Source organism: Argopecten irradians, chromosome 5 (assembly GCF_041381155.1).
Source record: "Argopecten irradians isolate NY chromosome 5, Ai_NY, whole genome shotgun sequence".
Classification (NCBI taxonomy): Eukaryota; Metazoa; Mollusca; class Bivalvia; order Pectinida; family Pectinidae; genus Argopecten; species Argopecten irradians.
Window position 1 is genome coordinate 14,040,420 of NC_091138.1, and position 22,769 is coordinate 14,063,188.

Genomic DNA, 22,769 nt, shown 5'->3' on the forward strand with positions numbered 1-22,769 from the left:
TACACTATGGTTCATTAATGCTATACCGTTTAGTGGGACAGTAGCTTTATATCAGAAGCTTATTTACATCTCGTGTCTTTTGAAGGTACTGTGGTCCAGTTCAAAACATAATTAGGCCGATATATTTTAGATAATTTTCAAATCCTTGTGAAAATTGTAAAACTAACCAAGGGAGTTCCAATCTGATTAAAATCAGCTGTTTGATACTCCATTTACTAGCACGAAGTAAAGGAAGTATCAAACAGGGAGTTCTTAATCCATTTTCTGTATTGGCCTAATGAAAGACTGGAATTTGCAAAAATATGATTCTCTTACAAAGAAAAAGCTGAACACTTCTTACAATATAAACAATTGGACCACAGTAAACTTCTAGCGGAGGTATCTTTCTAACTGATTTAGAAGGTTGAATACCAAAAAGTATTTGTATACTCTAGAAATCTTTGAATTCTTAATAAATGATGAAAAAAAAATTCAATAAAATCTTTCATTTCTTTGGAGGAAAGCTGTGAGACATGACTGAAAGCCAATGTTGGGTTAAGTTTATGAACAGCTCGAGTCATTTAAGGATGTGCCCATTAAGCAGGAATAAGCTTGATCTGCTAAAGTAATTGGCAACTGCTTGATGAGCACATGGGTTTCAAACTAGTGACCTAGAGGACTAGTAGAAGTGCAGGGATAGAAGCAACATGGCTGATGCCAACTCGAATGATGCTCTTCCTGAAGATCTTCCTCCTACTAGCTCCTGAATGGAAGAGGCCTCCACAAGCAGAACAGCTACACAATGGAGTAACAATAAGTTACATTCTGTAAGTGGGAGGCAAGTCAAGTAGTACTCTGACTACCTTACTGACAGCTGCACACAAAACATTTGACATCGATGCAATTGACGTAGCTCTGGACGATTGAGGGAAAACTTCTGCCAGATGGACAACGTCGGAACGGGTACAGAGTGAAGGCAAGATATAAATTATTTGTTCTATGAAAACCTAGGGAAAAATATCTTGGTGATAAAAATTTTCTGTGAACTTGATCATGAAGGTTAATTTGTCAAAAGTTGAGATAAAATTTTGGTATCTGTTCAAAAATGTTTCATAAAGATGAAAATTTAAAGTCTCTTCCTAGGATTAAAAGTAGAATATTGATCAGGAGATAATTTAACTGCATGTCCTAAACCATCTTCAATACTTCAGTGGTTAGTATCACTGACGTTATATCCACCCCTGGCTATATAGCTATCTCGTAGTAAAACTGGAGGCAACAGAAGACGCAGGTAAATTGATCCTTCAATATATATCAAAGGCATTTGTTAAGGTTCACTGTGGTTGACTGTGTTGGTTTGAAGTTGGGCTTGGCTCTCGCTCTGTAATCTCTAAAGAAAGTCTCTGTATGCTTGTTATTGGTATTTTTTTCCTCCTGAACTGCCTCCAGTTTTCCTAGAAGATAGTCCAGGGGTAGATAAAATGTTGGTGATAGTAACCCCTGGAGTATCAAGGATGATCCCAAACTTTATTTTCAAGTCTAGTTGCAATATTTCAACAAAGAGAAGCTTGCAAATGGATGTTGTATGGATAAAAACAAAGGCTTTTGTGATAATGTCAATAATTTGCACAAATTTTGAAGTTGGCAAAAAGAGTTATGTCCCTTCCATTGTCTAGTCTCCACAATGTACTTCATAGACAAAACAAAAAGACTTGCATCATAAAAATTAATTTTATTAATAAAAACTTACACTTGGTGAATTTGTTGAATTATAAACACATTTGTTTAGAAAAATAGAAAGATTTATGTTTTTCTTCCATCAACGGAAAGCCATTTCACAAAATGCTTTCTAAATAGTATTAAGATATTCTGTTATCAGCAGATGACTTATAGTGTGCATTACAAATGATTTTATTAAAATTGTCATATATGATCAAATTCTTTTATTTTTGCCATAAAATATCAATGTAAAATATCAATCTGGTTTCTTTAAAAAGGGTGAATTTTACTACAAAAGCTTTTTTTTTCACAATTGTCAAACATTTCTAGAGGGAAGCTGTTCACTTCATATTCTTTCAACTAATGAGATATATGTTCATTGAAAAGTCAATTTTGTTTAACTTTTTAACTAAATTAATGAATGAATGATTGATTCCAAGATCAATCTAAACAGGGATAATTTTTCAATATAATCCTAGCAATGTATGTTCTACATTCTAATATACATAAATAAACTTTGGTGAATATAAAAAACAAAGTTCTGCGAAAAAAAATAATAGCAATGAACAAAGAATGGACATTAAATACTACACACGCAACAAGCAACAGGACTGATTATAAACATTAACGAGGCTATTTATTGCACAGCAGCCCATCCATACAAAAGGTGGGAGTTAAAAGCATCCTAGCCGAATACATACAAATCTACAACATGGGAGATCATTGCAAGGGAGAATGGTTTCCAATATTAAAGATTTCAAAAATGGCTTCATTACAGCTAGCAATAAATACATGTTTTTAAAATTTTCATCTCAAACTAGAAATCTAATTTTCTAATTTACATTGTAATATAAACTATACATATAAATGTAAGCCATTCTAAGCAGTGATCATTATATAAATATTTATTAAAATTGCACTCTTACCAATATCACTTACTTGGTGTAATACTGTACAACAGTTGAACGTTTATCTTGGTTAAGGCTAAACATATAACTAACAATGAGACATGATCCTGACAAGGTCGCTGGACCATCTGATCCCTAGGGGTTAATACATTGTTATAATACATGACCTATTATAAATGAAATATGTGTTTATTATTGCATGACATGTATTAATAAAATTACAAGTGAACAGTAAAGCAAGTCAGATACACCCAAAATCCATTACCAAACTAGCTCCATTAATGGAGTAAGAGATCTTAAATGAGCCTCTGCTCAGGAAAGTCTATAACATACTATAATTTGCTATTGTCTTTGACTTAAAACTGTTCCATATTCGAAAGTTCAAGGCCACCAAATGGCACCAATCAGAGGTGGTAGACGTCCGACTCTGGATTGACATGGACTGTAACTGACCTTAAACACTTCAAAGGTCAAGGCCACTTCAATTAGATACTTGTTGGACCAACTTTGTTTTAATTAATAACACTTTTTCTCTGACCTACATGCAGCCATTCGAAAGTTCAAAAGTTAAATGTCAATTTATTTTGAGGTGGTATGTATGTACCATAGCTGACTGTATTGGCGTAGTCTGTGACCGACCTTAGATAGTTCAAGATCAAGGTCAATTCAAAACCATCAATATTCAAGGTCACTTGAGCAGAGTTGAGTGGTGTCCAACTCTAGATTGAATTAGTCAATCTCCATTCTCTGATAGTTCAAAGTTCAAGTTCACTTTAATTACAGGAGATTGGTGACTGACTTAGTATACCAGTTAGTCCATCTTCTTCTCAATTAGTTCAAAGATCAAATTCAATGCAAGACTTAATATTCAAGGTCACTTGAGCAGAGTTGAGTGGTGTCCGACTCTACGTTGAATAAGTCAATCTCCATTTTTCAATAGCATATTCCATCTTATGCTCGAAAAGTTCAAAGTTGAAGGTCACTGTAATCAGAGGTGGGTGATGGCCGACTCTGTATTGATATAGCTGTTGAGGTCAGACTCCCCTGTACTGTGTTCCTGGGCAGTGGACTCCCTGTGGAAATACCAAAGTTAAATACTGTGGTGTTAAATGAATGCAGCATCAAAATTACTATGTCTACCAGAATTTACTTTAATGAATCTAGTTAAGTGTTTGTCTAAAAGGTATTGACTTGCAATTTAATTGTACTGTAATGTATTTAATTTCTCTAAATTCAAATTTCTTTATATACCACAGATAACCTTAGCTGAATATTTTTTTTCTGAAATTCTTTGAGCAGTTACTTGATGTATTACTGCACTGAATATGTTTTAGCATGCCAATGCTTAAAGGGACGAAGTTACAATTCACTCACGCTAATTCTTTTACATAACCAAGAAACAAAACATGGCATAAATGTATTGTTCTACATTTCTTATGAAACATATAACATAAGATATTGACAAATTCCACGTCATTGTTTAGTATTTTAATTGATACCGTTGTAATTACAAATCGTTGATCAATACGATTAAGCAGGTACAAAATGTACGCTGTACCAATATCCGAGCCAAAGTCACGCACGTTAAACAAATGAACTACATAACCACTGTGGAGGTGATATAATGATTTTTAGGCAAGACAATTCACCTAATAGGGTAAATACGCTTCTGTCAGAGCAATTTGAGCTGTTCTAGACAAACTCTAGAGCAAGGGACTGGGTTCGGCATACAAGATATTCGACCACAATATGTAATGGGGGACAGAGAGTGAGTTTGAACATTTCACACGCATTTCACCACCATGGGATTTTCAGACATATCACAGTAAAACCGACTGATCTAATTTCCATTAGAACTTTTAATGTTCTCGTTATGAATTGTCCCTTTAAATTACGAAGTTATATTCCTACACAATGCAATGATAGATATAAAATTGAGATATATCATGGTGCGTATGAAAACAGAACATGCCCAGGCATATTAAGCAGAACTTGCATTGCTCATCTGTAAGCTTTTTTTATTGTAATTACAAAATGCAATGCATTAAAGAGCAGTAGGCCCTATATATATATCCATAATGAAAGGTTGCTTTCTGTTTACAAAAATTAATATCCCTTGCCCGAGAATGCTTCACAGCAACTCTTTTTGAACTGGCCAAGAGAAATCTTGAAAATGACCATAGCTGATAATTTCTGAACTGGATATGGATATATTAGTCACTCTAGACCAGATTTTGGAACAAAGGTTTGAAAGTTAAGATAAGGTGTTGAAATTATCTGCATCAAGTTAAACAATACCTTATTGACACATAGAGATAATATCCAAGCTGACATGAGTGACAGATATACTTGTAATACTTTACTACAATGAATATGACCAGTCCAGATGCATGACATCACTTCCTCATTTTGAGAAATTGTAACTTGAGTCCTTTTTGATGATGGAGCTAATGTAATTAATGTAATTAACAAGTATAATGCTACCATCTGGTTTGTACAGTAGACAAGTGATATCTTTATCAAGACACAATTTACTTTTCTGTCCTAATGGTCTGTGTATGAGGAGGAAAATATTATTTGTTGCAAATACAAGGAAATAAAAGATTATTGATTATCTATGGTCATAATCAGACGAACACAAGCCAGAAACCCAGAATCAAAATATTTAGGATACTTAAGGTAAAACTGATCTAGATCCTCTCAAAGATTTAAAGTATTTGGCTATAATTCATTTACATTTTATACTGTATAGCTGAATTTTGGTGGCTCATTTAAATATATACATCCATCCTAAATATTCCAGAGGTTACTATCAATGACGTTTATCCACCCATGGACTAAAAAACTGAAGGCAGTTCAGGAGAAAAAACAGACCAATCACAGGCCTGGAGAGAATTCATTTAAAGTTTGCAGAGCAATGGGCAACACAGTTAACCACAGTGTACCGTTATTCAATTCTTTTAATGTACATCAAAAGACCAAATTACCTGTGTCTTCCATTATTTTCAGATTTACTATGAGATAGTCAGTCCACGGGTGTATATAATGACAGTGACAGTACCCCTGGAGTATCAAGGATGATCTACATCTAAATACTTTACATATCAAATTATTAAGATAACAATGAAGAGAAAATGTCACATCCACAAAAATTTACAGCTATACTGTATTAATTTGTAAAATTTAGGTCAAAGAAATATTTGATAATTAACATGCAAATCTGTATGTTGTCAGACGACAAAGTTTATATCATCAGAAAATGTAGACGCTGACCCAATTAAAGACATGTTAGACAAATCACCACTGGGAATATCGCACACCACCACACACATGCTTTCAAAACTTGAGGACGAGACTATCTACACAACAAGGGGTGCTGGAAATCATAAAATAAACTGTGCAATACTGCATGTGTTTGGGAAATCATAGTTTTAAAGCATTGAAATACTCGAAATATATATCTTAAAAGTAACCTTTTGAAGAGGTATTTTTTACCATGAAAATTTAGTATATTTCAGATAACAATAACCAATTGAAAGTAGGTAAGAATAATTATATTCAAAATCAAATTGTCTCAAAACTTAAATGAGATACATACATTTATACATATCATGCAGATTACAGATAGTGGTGAAATGAAACCAAGAAAAATGTGGAATAAAAGTGTTACCTGTTCACAATACAAATCCCTTTGTTAGCATCTAATGAGAACAGTTATAATAATTAGACAATACAATTCTATATGTAAACTAAATAACATAAAAATTAAGAAGGTTGACCTCCATCAGATCTGGGTAGCAGGCTTGACCTGTCCTGATGATCTTGTGACCTCCTTAGGATCTATATGACTGATGTTTCTTGATGGCCTTGGGATGTTGGTAAGATCTTAGTATGGGACTTGACCTTTCCTGCTTACCATGTGACCTCTATTGCATCTCGATAAGGAGCTTGACCTGGCCTGATCCCCGTTGACCTCTGGACTCATCTCTCTGTGTTCCTCTGTGACCTCCAGGTATGAACTCTAATGTGGTCACTTTTTTCCTTATACATATTAGACATGTGATCAGGTCTATTCCTAGAACATCACAACTTACCCATAAACCATATCCTATACAAGTTGGGACAAAGTTTCAGTTTGGTGGAAAGTCCTTGACTTTCTCACTATGATGCAAAACTTCATCATTACTATACTGAAACAGCGTGCTGAGACTAAAGTAAGGTCAAGGTTATGAAGTTCCTAAACATTCCCCAATGTTAAATTTTTCCCAGTTCTTTATTTTATAAGGTTGCATTAAAATATGGTCCTCATTTCTGAACTATCCATTTGACTACTGTTTTACTGAATTCAGTTTATTTAGATAATGCATTTTGATACTTTCATCTTAGTATGCACATATGAATGTAGGACATGTACATGTGTTTTGGTAATGTTATCTAATTATTTGACTGACAATTAATTCAAATGCCCGAGGTGTTGTAATTATTGTATTTTATCAGGTAATCCTGTTGGAAATGTTTTCATGCTAGGAGTTATTTCCCTTTGTGATATTTACATGATTTTTTACATGGTACTTTTCAATGATAATTATTTGATGATAACATTGATATGTTTCCCCTGTAGGAATCTTTTCAATGGTATTTGAAATGGCTATAGAAAGAATTCATTACTTGTGAACACAAGGCCAAAATGAAATAATATTGAAGAAGTTTCAGTGCCCAATACTGAAGGTGATCACATCCTTGGGATGATAACAGGAGGAAGCATAGGTACGAGATAAACAGAGGGTAATTATAAAGGGAAATATTGCATGATCTTATTAAAGGAAAGGGAGATAATGAATGATAAAATGGAGGAAGGGTACAAATGCATGATCTAGTGGAGGAAGGGGAGATAATGCATAATCTAGTGGAGGAAAGGGAAATAATACATGATCTAGTGGAGGAAGGGGAGATAATGGATGATATCATGGAGGAAGGAGAGATATTGTTTGATCTAGTGGAGGAAAGGGAGATAATGCATGATCTAGTGGAGGAAGGAGAGATATTGTTTGATCTAGTGGAAGAAGGGGAGATAATGCATGATCTAGTGGAGGAAGGGGAGATAATGCATGATCTAGTGGAGGAAGAAGGGGAGATAATGCATGATCTAGTGGAGGAAGGGGAGATAATGCATAAAGGGGAGATATGCTTGATCTAGTGGAGGAAGGGGAGATAATGCTTGATATAGTGGAGGAAGGAGAGATAATGCTTGATCTAGTATTGGAGGAAGGGGAGATAATGCATGATCTAGTGGCTGGAAGGGGAGATAATGTATGATCTAGTGGAGGAAGGGGAGATTATTCATGATGTAGTGGAGGAAGGGGAGATAATGCATGATCCAATGGAGGAAGGGGAGATAATGCATTATCTAGTGGAGGAAGGGGAGATAATGCATTATCTAGTGGAGGAAGGGGAAATAATTTATGATGTAGTTGAGGAAGGTGAGATAATGCATTGTCTAGTGGAGGAAGGTGAGATAATGCATCATCTAGTGGAGGAAGGGGAGATAATGCATTACCTAGTGGAGGAAGGGGGGATAATGTATGATCTAGTGGAGGAAGGTGAGATAATGCATTATCTAGTGGAGGAAGGGGAGATAATGTATGATGTAGTTGAGGAAGGTGAGATAATGCATTATTTAGTGGAGGAAGGGGAGATAATGCTTGATCTAGTGGAGTAAGGAGAGATACTGCATGATCTAGAGGAGGTAGGGGCGATAATACTTGATCTAAGAATTTTAAGACATACCATGCAATAGCTAATTGAAATACATAATACCTTAATATGTGCTGAAATGTTAGTAAAACACTATCAAAACACCATTCTGATCTATCAGTTACTTCCCTTTGTTTTACTATGTAGTACTAACTCTAGTAGATCAGAATATATATTACTGTGTAGTAATCTGGAGCTTAGAATATCAATCCTTTAGGCTGCTTCCTATATATCACTGGTTTCTTTGCTGTGTAAGTTCCAGTAACCAACAAAGCCATTCGAGTGGGGCAATACTGAGGTATATTCTCTTATAATGTATAGTACGTGTACCAAGACTTCATACGTTTGTCAAATCAAATACCCAGCCACCATTACCAAGGCCAACTGTTTATTGTTAATGAACTCGTTAATGATAGTTAGTAACCACACCACAAGGAAGCACCTGTCTCTGCCCCATTAGTGTTCTCTCCAGCCTCTGTCACCTCGGCCACCACACATCCAGTGTTCAGTCCTTACTGAAGGCTTCTCTGACTGCCAATATCTCGTCATACTAATCACATGCAAATGCTGTTTCAATGCATGTATATCATCAACATTGTCAGGAGGAAAGAGTAAATAAGCAAAAGTTTCTAATATGCAAGCATTCAAAGAAATGCATAAACCATAATATTCAGTGTACTTTTCAACAAAGAAATACCATATTTATTCTTTGAATAGTGATTACAGAATTCACCAAATGTAACAGTAGTGTTTTCTATTTATAATTATAATTAATGATGATTTAACTGTTTGTTCTGATATGGTACTCGTTATCAGGACAATTTAAACCTGCCCATCAGCTTCTGTATAAGGTGATGTTTAATCTACTAACTACTAAAACGTTTGTTGTGAAAAAAAATATTTTTCATGTATCCTTTTTTTTCAAACAGTATTTTATAGTGCACACTTTTGAAATGAAAAGATAGTTGCAAATTTGTATTTTTCATCATATATAAAGGATTTGGAAAGTTTACAAATAAACATGTGAAAGGAACTCTACAGGCTTGGTGTCAAGTCAGTATACAGAACACTAGATCTACAAGGCTGCTACTAGACTACTGTATGTAGACTGCTATGTTAACATATGGCTAGGTCAAGGTCACATCTTCATTCTTCTAAATCTTTATTACCATATATGAAGAATCCTTTATATATATATATAAGATATGATGCAGACACCCAGTTTCTGTTGTGAGTGTTGTATTCACTGCACTCTCTATCTGTAAGCCGCTGTAGCTTCATTATCTAACCATTTTTGTATAAAGTTGCCCTAATATAAATTTACAGAATGTATAATTCCCTTAAGCAAGGGCAAAAAGTTGACTTTATGTAAATTTCTGAAGTCTGAGAAAACATTAAACAAATAACAAAAAGAGCTGATTTTTTATCTGGTATTTATTCATTCACACTTCCAGGTGGAATAAATGTATGAGCAGTACTACAGACAGTCACATGACGGTCACATGATTGGGCTGGACATGAGGGTGAGATCACTCACAAACACTATACCTCTGGGAGGTACCAACACACAAACATACAGATATGACCCAACTCTAAATATCAACTCCACAACTCCAGGGAAATACTCCACCATTTATTAACACCGCCTGACAATTTGAATTCTCTCATCAAACAGATATCAGAATTCCCAAAAAAGAGGCAGTGGATGCATAGCATTTCTATCAACTAGCAGTTTTTTTATCATCATTTCTTAACTAATGAGTGTGCTTTACACTGTCATCGACCCAGTAACTTTTTATAATACCCTCTTTTACTTATACACCTGGTACACAGTATCATATTACAATAAACTCTAAGCAGGAGCTTCATAATTCCAGAAAAATTTCCTATGTCAACTTTCATTATGTCAGCACCTTGCTAGTAATTATCTAATCATTAACTTCTTCCATTATCCAAGACGCAAGCTGGCTTCAGTGTGCTTGCTAAGACTACTTCTTCAAAATGACTGACTAGAAGAGAAACAACTAGAAGAGGGGAGAGTTGAATATCCAGAGTTGGGTCATAGGTGTATTATACATAAAGACCAATCCAAGTACAAGCTGAGGGCTCCAATATTTGGAAGGTAACAGAAATTTTATATAGTTAAATATAGTATTGCTAATACATCTTACAGATTGTCTGACAAACGCCCCTTTTGTACAAAAAAAATCTACGAGTAACAGAGAAAAATCAATGTGTGATTGAGACCATTAGTTGCAATTCTAGAAAGCATAGAAACCAGAGCACTGATGAACACATGAAGCTAGCCAAATTGTAAAACCCATAGTTTCCAATAAAATCACTTCTTAAAATATAGTACAGCACATATAAACACAATAAAACCTGGTTGTAATTAACAATACTTTAAAGAAGAGCATCAGTGATTAATCAATAAAGTCACAAACGTTTATTTTGATCTAATACTAATGATGAAAACTATCATTTTTATGCAAAACCAGCTGTGTTAAAATAAAGCATGATTCTAAAACAAGTAAAACTTTGATTCAATTACAATATTAATAAGTGTATAGATTTGAACCAATATCCTTACAGAATTTGAACTGATAGAAAACACAGATGTTTTAACCTTGTACATATATGTTTTGTCAAAAACGTCTCTAGGAAGTTGTATTGTATTATAATTACCAGAAGACTTTTACAAAGTGCACAAGATTGATCAACATAACAGTTATACATGTCAAGTGTTTCTTTGGTATAAAATACAGAAATGTTGAAAGAATAGCAACAATGCAAGAAATGCATTCTATGCTGTTTTTGACGAGAAATTGTAATAGAGGTATTTCGTCTCTGTATATTACAGAGTTATCTGTTCTTGGAGATAGGTAATGATTAATACATCATAGTTTGCAAGTAAAATTACTTTGTTTTCTCTGAAAAATATTATATTACACTCACAAACACTTGACATAGACTTAGAGTAACAATCAATGCCTACACACAAGGGCAGTTAACTCTGTAATATGCAAATAGAGAATGGGATACACTGGTACAGAGAGATAGACACCCATTTGTGGACTGGATAAAATATGATGATGAGAAGATACCGATAGATCAGGGGTAGCTCTGTCTAATATAAACAGGGACTGATAGTGAATTCATACAGGAAGTGTTAAGATCTGAAATCTTCATGGTCCCTCCATAGGAGACCTAAAAACAGACCATTTATAAGGAACACACATGTTCAACCTTTACCAGAGATTTCTACAAAATTCAATATGTGTATGATAAATATATATATACATTATAATATATGACATAAATTATTGAAAAGATCATAACGAACCAACAAATGGAGACAAGACAAAAAAATGACCGACTGTAATGGACTACATGGAAACTTAATGTATGATCTGTAGGGATAAAATGTGCAGCACCTTTCTGAATTGATTTAATTAAGATGTCTTTGGTTTAAGGATTAATGTAAAAGGTCTTAAATACATGTACACCCTTTCCCATAGCTAAAAGTTTAGTTCTACAAGTCATGGGAGGGAGTACTAGTGAACAAGAATTTTGAACAGTTTTATGAAGCAAGAAAGGGCTTGTGAACATGAACTTGTTTAGGGATCACTACTGTACTATGCCACTATTCCAGACATCGCGAAATTTGCCGGTCCGACGCACAGGGGGCCAACTCAATGAAAATGGATGTTGTCATACATTTTTTGTATTTGATGGATGGACTGATGAGTATAGATGACAGTCATGTGATTTTTTTTCCAAAAAATACGAGATTTGAAAAACTGTTAAAAAAATCGGGACATTAACTCTAAAATAGTAAATATCCCAATTTCTTAATAATTTTTCAAATCTCGTATCTAAAAAAAAATCACATGACTGTCATATATACTTCAGTCCATCCACCAAATACAAAAAATGTATGACAACATCCATTTTCATTGAGTTGGCCCCCAAAGGGTCAGATGACCTAAAAATCTGGTCCGGATCGTATGTCTTGCAATTATTGAGTACCTGAAGTAGAAAGAAATGGCGTCTCTGATTACACAGGTACTGAACCAGGCAAAAATGCCTGGACACCAATAACAGAAAGTTAATTTTACTTCAATTTTTTTTTTATTATTTTCGTTCCGGGAACATATTGTTTGGTCCAGCTTACTTACAGTTCTTGCAGGTATGAATGTCTGGCCATTTTTTTCAACTTTCGCGATGCCTGCTACTCCTGTGTAAGAATGGGTGCAGAAGTATGTGTTATGTACTGATACAGGTAGATACATAAAGGTGTTAATGTATTAATACACCTGTATTAACGATGGAGCTCAGTAATCACCTTGTCTATGATGTGCAATGAGTACTTTTAAACTAACACTTCAGCAAATCATTTGTTTGGGTAGAAATGCTGACTTACATGTATGCTAGACATGAATATGTAGATTACCACGGATACGATACAGCTAGATAGTAGAACCATGGAAACAAAGACATGCTTATGTAATACCCATGATAAAGCCCGTAGTAACACAACTATTTAGCCAGTATACCACCCTGACCAGGACAAGTGTACTCAGACTTACACCCATAAAGATATAGAGGACAAGTTCAAAGGTTAACCTTAAACAATGACCGATAGGTCACTAGGATGGCCTTCATTTGGATTTTCATTTTGATACACAGGTCAGCAATGATGGTCATATCTCATTAACATGGATGATCATACAGTTACATGTAATAAATTAATTACCTAGATAAGACCAAATTTTCAATGTAATTTTCATCAATACCTGTTTTTCATGATTTGAAAATAATAAAAGTATGAACTGTGACTACGTAAAATACAATACAGGGAGGGCTATATAGTCAATACTATATGAAGTTTATCTGCTGTAATATTGACATTTCCAGATACATGCCCTAGATGAATGCTTGAATACAGATTGCCTTATTGTGAAGTATAGAGATTTCTAGTGTACATAAGCTTTTCTGTCTATGTAACAGCTGTTAGGATCCATACAGTTAAGATAGGTGAATTTATTAATGTTTAGATGAACCGTTTGGCCATCTCCCTCTGCAATACACAGAGCCTACTATGGGAACATTATTCTACAACGCACTGTAATGAGACCAAAGACACCCTGTAATCCCCAAGTAAATCTTTTATACAGCTACCAACCACAATAACATGCAAAATCTAAAACAAAACACACAAACTTATACCCTTACACAAAAAGAACACTTAAACAAAGAGATTCATTATGTCATCAAAGAAACAATCAATTGAGCAATTAAATTAAAATATGCAAAATGAAGCACACTGTAATAAATATGTCTGCTCATACATTTACTATGTTAAATGATATCAAAATGACTGATGACTAGGGCTATATGACTATATTAAGGCATACAAAGCTAGGCTAATACAAGCAACATTGAATGACCTGAAGTTCAACACAATAAACAATCCTACACAGTAATTACACAGAATAGCACATTACAAAATAATGTGGTTGTTGTTATATTTACTTAAACCCATATGATAATTACCATGGCAACAGCCAACACAAATAAAGGTTGTAGCCATAGTAACAATCCACAAAAACACAGGTTGTAGCCATGGCAACAACTAGCACAAACAAATGAAGTCTGCATCCCTGGCAGAAGACAGCACTGGCTGATAGTTATTTGTATACTATCCATGGCGACAATCTGCACAACTGGACATAAAGTTTGCATCAATGGCAAAGATCAACACAAATGAATAGCTATACAATGTATATAGCCAGCACAAACATAGGTTGCATCCATAGCAACAACTAGCACAAAGGCTGTATCCATGGCAACAACTAGCACAAATGAATAAAGGCTGTATCCATGGCAACAACCACCACAAATGAATTTTGTCTGTACCCATGGCAGGAACGAGGATATAAGAATGTTGCATCAGTAGCACACCCCACAAAAACAAACTAAACAATATTGTGTCCACAACAACAGCCAGCACAAATGAAAGGTCATTTCCATGGCAACAGCCTTCATAAACAAATAAGTATCTATGGCAACACTATTGACAATAATAAATACAAATGAATACAGCTAATACCAATGACGAGGTCGGCAGTAATATGACCTGTTTTGAGCGTAACTGTTAAATCATGGTAGGCTCTTACACATTAATCAACACCCATAGAGGATACTATTACTATACCCTAGTGATATGAAAACGCCTCATAATGTTTAACTGAAGAATGGCACAAATAAATGGCATTGATATGGAGGTGGTATTACTTCAAAACTTGTCCATGGAAGATCTAAGTATAGAAGGGCAGTATAAAAATGGCTAAACTGCCATTGATTTAGACAGTGTCAGTTACGATGAAGGGAGATTGATGCTTAATTACCAAGACAACAGTAGGACAGGTAAAATAAGAGGTCAACTAGACTAGGTCACATGTTCACCATACAGATGAGTAGACTCAAGTTTGTTGTACAGTCTGATACTGAAGTGCAGTAATATACCTAGACCTACCCCTTCATAACAGCTAGAAATAGAGGACTACCTGTTGTAAATTAGTACAGCACACAGGTATGGACATCTCCTACAAATGATTTCAGCATAACACTATAACTCCCTATAACAGACAAATGATCATGATAAACCATGATATGATTCAGAATAATGATTGGATTAAAAATGGGACGGATAGCGGGTATCATGATTGTTTACATCTAGGATAAGGAAACTTCAATACATAGCTTTAGACATATTTCTGTATAAACAGAAGACTAGCATTTTAAAAATGGTAAACGTTTGGAACACAATTTTTTGAAAGATATCAAAATAACCTGACCCAGCTATAGATATACTACTGTATACAGAAACTCAACATGTGATGGTCACCAAACATTACCATTGAAACTTCATCTATATGGCTTCCAAATTTATTTTGATTTAGACCTACATACAATGTATACAACTATACTATTGAATTTAGATCAAAAGAAAATCTATGTATCATGTTTTAAAATATGGTGATGGGAGAACTGTATATATGAAGATATTCTTGATTGTTAAAAACTATATTCAAGGATATATTTAAGGATCTAAATTTGTGCTGGTATTTGAAAGACAATAAAAAATTTAGTCAAAACCTTTATTACATTGGACTACTTTCATTGTGAAGGACTACTAACACTTTACCCTGTTATAGTCCTAGCCATCTACAACCTAGAGCTTGGGTCCCACTCCTGATGTCTCTGTAGTGGTAACACAATAATCTGTCTGACTTCTTGACCCATGTGTCACATTCCAGCCCGTGTCACATGTTTTTCCACATAACACCATCATATAGACAATCAATTTATGATTTTTTTTATATTGATAAAAAACCATCCTAGGGTTTGCCTCAAGTGGTCATGAAAGCTTGTATACTGGAAACTGGATATAATTTAACTTTCCCTGAATTAATGTTTGAGTCACTTTTATCTAAATGATGTTTCTGAACACCCTAAACACTTTTAACTCTGTTTTTAGGAGTCAGGATCAATGATGATTACCTTGACATTTCTTCATACAAACACTTTGTCAACCTATCATCCATCAGAAGTTGTTTGAATACATTTATAAAAAGGATTTTTAAGACATATATGAAACGGATTTTTAAGACATATATGAAAAGGATTTTTCAGACATATATGAAAAGGATATTTAGAAGCTCAATAACATGTATTCTGATATATATCATGGCCAAACATCATAACTCTAGACCACTTCGTTACTCAGTCACAGGAATTTATACAGATGCATATTTAACCTTTGATATTAGCAGGTAAAAGCTATTGAATTAAAAAATCTTGTATTTCCTTCACCTAATGATGCTACTGATTATCTATTTCAATTGCAGACATTTTCATTGTTCAACCCGAAAAATGCAGAAGTTAAACAAAATGTTTTGAAAGTTATGTCAATGTTATGACATAAAGAATTACTGTCAATAAAATAAAGCTTGGTATGAACTTCAGATCGCTACAGTACGATGCAGAGCTACAACATGCTCAAGTCACTAAGTAAATAAAGAAGTGAAGCCATGCATGTAGTACTAAAAATGCCATTCTCCTACAATTTACAATGGTCTATAAACTAAATAACAAAGTGGTGAGGGATTTCTACTGGCATCAGCATCATTTGATAATATGAACACAGCTAGCATTACCAACAACAAAATAAGTAATTTCCAATGTATGAGTTACTTGAAGCACATGTTACAGGGTTTGTAAGACCTAGTTAGTACCTGGCATTGTTGTGTAATATAAACATCATTCCTTGTGATAATGTTGCTAAGGGAGTGCAAATGTTAGATCATTTGTCCAATTACTAACGTCAATTAGTGGCATTTTCTCCATCAGTACTATAAAGTAAAGATTATTTGTTAACGTGTATTCAACAGGCAGAATAGATATGTATACATATATTGTGTATTTCAGAGTGCAATATTGTGAATACACAAAATGACATCATTGGTTCCATGTGCTTAATTCTGTCATTAGATGAAACAAAATGCACAAAAAGGCAGTTTTGGCAAATTCAAACACACCGCTTCTATATATTATTTATCAAAAACTTTAGAAAATGCAGAGGATGTCACACCAATGCATAAAGTTTTTTTGTAATAAAATCTTTCTCATACCAATAGTGTCAGACAAGGGTACCAACAGTCAACATATCCTGTGGCCTGGCAAATACAAAAACAAAGTACAATGTAAGGAGGACCCTGTCGTCATTCAACATATACACTTCATCTAGCTACTTTGATTTAAAGCAAATCTCTTACAAACCTTTTTTTTCTTTTTCAATATGTTGCAAACTCATTCAAACTGAATATGAATGATAATACCTAAGAAGTACAACTGCATGTATATGGAAGATAGAGACATGATTGAACCATCACAAATTCTGACTAGACATTTTGCTCAAGAGATAAATATACTTGTATAATTTGTGTTGAATATAGAATTTCTGTCTTTTTCTACGTTAACTAAGTATATGATTAGATTAATGGAAGCGTATATCACTGATTAATAGAAACCTTGTCAGGATATATATCGATAATGGCACAATAGCTTTCAAAGAAAGAAATTTATGAATAAAGTATATGAAAACAAAGAAAATTTAAAATCATTACCATCAACTTCATAATAAATAATTAAAGCAGTAAAAATCACATAAAAACAAAATAAACAGCTTTCAAAGATCAAAACTTATTACAACAATCATCATTGGAAAACAAGTGTATATTCAATATTTAATTTAGATAACATTAACTTTCAATTAATACAAAATTACAGTTTATCATTCAACTTTTGAATAGCAAGGACATCGACCATTAGGAGACTTATAGCCTCTGAATTTAATCAAAAGGCCAAGTGGGCCTGTATTCCTTACCTGATCTGATCAACCTATCAAACTTACCAGGATACATATCAGAGCACAAAAAAGAAAGTTTCATAAATATATCCCATGTTTGGTCTAAAATGTAATGTAATAATGTAATATTATCAAATTTCATATCCAGCCTTGCCTATATATACTATGCCCTCTTTTGACAGAAAAGAATATAAATTAAACAGTTAATCAAATTCTATAACAGTCATGTGATATCATAGATGTTTCCCCATATATGATAACACTATGTTTTTCTCATAATACTCCAAGAATATATTTAACTACCTCAATTCATTATCTTTTGTACCAGAGTTAATAGATTTATCTATATCCCCATTATATAATGAGCTTGTAGCAGCAGATTTAATTTTTAATTCATACCACATCAGAGTCCCTCAAATTTATCATCCATTTTATCCCAAAGTGATCGACATATCAAATACATGTTGTTTACAGACAGTGGAAGATGAATTGTCAGATCTGTAATACAGATCAGTAAAACTTTGTATGCCATGACAATGTGCGAGAGATTGATGACAGATAGAGCCCCAGTGTAAATTTACACAGGGAATGAGAGCTAATCCACTCCTCTCAAAAGAAAACCAAGTGTAAATGTATGTTGACATGTATACATGATATTTTTTGTCTAAATGAAGATCTAACAATGCTTTGGTCAATATTATTTTGATATCATAATTAGCATTCAATGACACAGTCGATTAAGAACACAATCGTTTGAGAATCAGTTAGAAATGGTATGTCTTGGATTTCCTCCTTAATTTAAATTCAATAATGAAATGAGGCAAAATATTGTAGTGAACGAAATAGCTAAATATTTCAAATACGAAATGATTGCATCAAATATCATGAAATAATTATATCTATAATGTGATTACACATCCTAATAATGTTAATTGGTCTGAATACACAATCTAATAATATGGACCTTTAATATCTAAGGCCTTAAACCTCAGGAAATATTTCAGTAATGCTTCATTTGGTTATAAATCCTTAAAGTATACATATCAAGTAAATAAATATAGTCAACCATATATATATATACTTATCATATAAAATTAGTAACACATCTTCTACTCTGGTACTAGGTGTTTGGCAGGTGGACTGTTTACACATCGTATACGCGAGTTGGATGTGACAGCCCAGCTAACATATGTGGATAATGTTCTAGCATTATTATCATGCAGTGTTTCCTACCAGCTAGTCAGCATGCAGTGTGATGGATGTGGTCGTACTGGAGAGCTAATCTACATGTATATATATAGTTAGTGAACACCAGTATATACCCCAACATGTACCAGATCCATTAGTATACATGTTATATAGATATCAAAAAGAATGTCATTAGTATAAAACCTTCCTCACACCATAGCACTTTTAAGATTTCAGTCTCCTTTCGTTCAACAACCATCATCAACCAGTGTCTATATTCACATTACTTATTGCACTTTGCTTCAGACTCTCACTCAGATTATATCATACTCTATATGTTGATTTTGATAGATAGCGGCTCGGTAACTGTACCTATCAGACAGAGAACGCTGCACCGGCCGTGTCTGTTGCACTTTCGCTTCGTCTGGCTGTACATTTTCCTCGTCTTCCCCGATGACAGTCTCGACCAGGGAAGGCTCCAACTCGGGGTAGGCAGTCATCCGAGACTGGAGCAGATACGTATACGTCTTGTAGCGCTTCAACTAAACAGAGAAAACACAAAGATGTAACGGTGTGGCTGTAAGTAACAAACACAGATAATTAATTAACTGACAATGTCAACCCTTATACTATGTAACAGCATTACAGAATGACGATAGAAGCTCTCACAGTCTTAGCTATGAATAGGAGATTTTACAAATACAGTACCACAAAACAAAAGCCAGAACATTCATATAACACTTTCCAAGAAATAACAATATACAAAATATAGATACAGTGGCCTTCACGCAAAGATATTATTGAGATCAGATTTACAAATGAATTAACAACATAAAGGACTAAAAGAAACCTGTACAACAATCAAAAGAGATGTGTACAATGCTTTTTGAGAAGTACAAGTGCAGCATATATTGTTTAAGGAAGGAAGCAAAAAGAAAGAAAACAAAAAGCTATATATCCATATTAAATAACATTTTCATAAGAGTTCATAAAAAGTGATCAGTCACCTCACTCTCCAGGAAGGTTTCCTTCTCCAAGTAATCTTGTATAAGGCGGGACTTAGCACCCTTCTCGGGAGGGAACTGACGATGGTCCTGGAGATCTATCTCTACCTGGTTACACATTACTTCATGGCGCTGTAGTTGGTCATGCTACAACATTCATAATTGGATATAAGTGAATTTTGTAAATTTTAACTCTTATATTTTGTTGCAATTTTAACTGTATATGGAAGTAGACTTAACTGAGATTATGCAAAGGTTTTACCATGGATCTACTGGCTTCAAGTCTACCCAGTTCAACTGTACATGTTTTATAATCATATATCAACCAATGTAATGAAAATTAATCTCATATATGCTTTTATCTAAAAACTAATTTGGGCAGCAATCTTGTTACATTTGAGTACCTCTTGCATTCAAAATTAATTATTTCTTTCAAAAATACACATTTTGTATTGAGAGTATAACATTTATTCCATATCACAACCTCAACTAGGGGATGAACTCATAGCTCTTATCACACTTTAAAGTGAATAGTCGGGCAAAGGAAACCAGTCTAAATGCGTTCTTTGGCCTTCCAAAAGTCATTGTATACCATAATGATGGTCAAGTTCCGCCTACGGTGTCCAGTTTTGACCATTGAAATTTTGGGGAAGCCCCGTGTAAATTTAGCACAGTTTCTAAATATAAATTCGCCAAACTCTTTGAAAACGAGGCTGCGTGGAAATGTCAACATGGACATGTGTTTCTCAGTCGTGTCGGTTTCGTTTCGTGTGATAAACCACTAATGCGGTATGCAAATTGTTGTTTTGAGATGATACATTTGATGCAAATGAAGTATTCTTACATTAATGACAATGCTTTGTAATCATTTTTCGATAAAAGCCATCTTGTACATGGAAATCGACACAAATATTCGGCCGATGCAGAGATGGGGCCCGGCAAGGGGCAATTATTGCAGCATAGCATTCGTCGTATTTTACATCAACCGAATCATGAAGGTTAAATACAAATAATCGTAACATAATTTCCCATTTAAAACCACACGAAAACGTTCCATAGAACGTCCATGCATGTAGCTGTTAAAGATGTGAAAATAAATTAGCTCATACATAGATATTTTACAAGTACAATATATGTGTTCAATTATTCGTGTAGTTTTTTGCAGAGATTTAATTAAATTATCTATGTCTCTGGTTGTTTTTTTTTTGTAAACAATATTTGAGTTCTGGAGAGAGATGACATGAATGTCCAGCTGGAAGGAAAGAAATGCATTGATTTTTCCACGGGATGTACCCATAAGTGTATGGGGGAGACACCCTGATTTGAAGTTGTACTATTGAGTTGTTAAGATCAAGGTAACATGTGCGCCAAGATCAACTGTTATTTCTTGTCCCACCCCCATCTGTATGGGAAGTCAAGGATAATGGAGTACATCATTAGACCTTTTTAATTGTAGGGTGGATTCATAAAGAGTTCTTATCCCTATTTCAGCTCTCATATTGTATGGCTGTGTGGTGTATGTTTTTTACACCTTGGGGGGGTCTAGATGAGGGGCTGGCGTTATCACCTTTACGGTTTGACAGGGGGGCCCAGGAGGCATTCTCAAGAGTTCATTCGTACTTTTGAACAACTTGTTGAAGATATGCTGCATTATAGTTTTGGTAAGAAATTTAGGAGACAGGGAATTAAACCTTTATTCAATGCTAGTGTAATTTTAGTTCAAATAGGAGTGGTTTTGCGGTGATTTGTACTTGGCAACAACCATCTTAGTCAATTGGTCTCAACAGAAGGATGTAGAGTGGATCCTGAAGACACAAAGGCTGTGAGTATACTGAAAGGAAAAACAACCTAGTACAATCGGTGAGGTTCGGCAACTATTGGAACTGCTTGGATATTACCGCATGACAAGAGGGTCTTGGTGCAATTCTTTATCAGAGTCAGAGCAATGGTAAGCAAGCTGTAGTGACGTATGGGTCCAGAACATTGAAGAACTACCATCTTCATAGTGGTAAGTTAGAGTTTCTTGCTCTTAAATGGGCCGTAACAGAACGCTCCCGAGATTTTCTGTATTGACCAAATATTCATTGTCGGAGCATACATCGTAGCACACACAATACACAAATGCAAAGTCATGTGCGTCTTGATTGACAGCAGGCGATCCGTCAATTACGCGCCATCTTTTGATGTGTACACGGTCAATAATGCGTTAACCTACATATTGACGACAGCCAAGCTGGATGCTACCAGACAGAGATGGGTAACAGAACTGGCTGATTATAATTTCAAACTTCGCTATAAGCCAGGCCGGTTAAATACAGCTGCTAATGTGCTCTCCAGAATACCGTTGGATATAGATGATTTCTGAGTGCACCGAAATTAGACGGAAAGAAGAAATGGTTGAAGTATTAACATCTGTAAAAGTTGGTGAAGGAATTGAAGGTCTGAGACAATGTCAGGTGGCAGCAGTGGAAGAAGATGGTTGGAAAGGTCTTGGGGTAGCTATCAAGACGTTAAGCAGAGATGAGATGGCCAAGGCTCAAGACGTAAGGCGTGGGAAGGAACCATCCAAGAGAGATTTACGACACGAGGAACCATTCCTAAAGGCATGGCTGAGAGATTGGAGCCGATTGCGTCTGAAGGGTAATGTATTGTACCGTTCATGTTGTCTAGACACTGGTGAAACTGTCCAACAGCTGTGAATTCCTGCTGAGTACAAGAAGATAGTGTTCCAAGAGTTACACGAGAAAATGGGACATCTTGGAGCTGAACGTGTTTACGGCTTAG

At 34.7% G+C, this 22,769-nt stretch overlaps 1 protein-coding gene across 6 annotated transcripts; it reads right to left on the reverse strand.

Annotated features, from left to right (window-relative positions):
- Positions 1–1,696: 1,696 nt before the first annotated feature.
- On the reverse strand, positions 1,697–20,127 carry LOC138322938 (PH and SEC7 domain-containing protein 1-like). 6 transcript variants are annotated; one of them, XR_011208506.1, is made up of 5 exons: positions 19,989–20,127; positions 19,354–19,523; positions 17,057–17,101; positions 16,661–16,777; positions 1,697–3,679 (listed from the first exon to the last, which is right to left on the reverse strand). XR_011208506.1 is itself a non-coding variant. In XM_069267190.1 (4 exons), the coding sequence occupies exons 1-3, from the start codon at positions 20,103–20,105 to the stop codon at positions 17,065–17,067; spliced, it is 324 nt and encodes a 107-aa protein (XP_069123291.1). In that variant the 5' UTR covers positions 20,106–20,127; the 3' UTR covers positions 1,697–3,679; positions 17,057–17,064. The 6 variants fall into 6 exon arrangements, 3 of the variants coding, with proteins under 3 accessions (XP_069123291.1, XP_069123290.1, XP_069123292.1); XR_011208505.1 differs by having other exon boundaries at positions 17,057–19,523; XM_069267190.1 differs by lacking the exon at positions 16,661–16,777.
- Between the last annotated feature and the right edge of the window lie 2,642 nt (positions 20,128–22,769).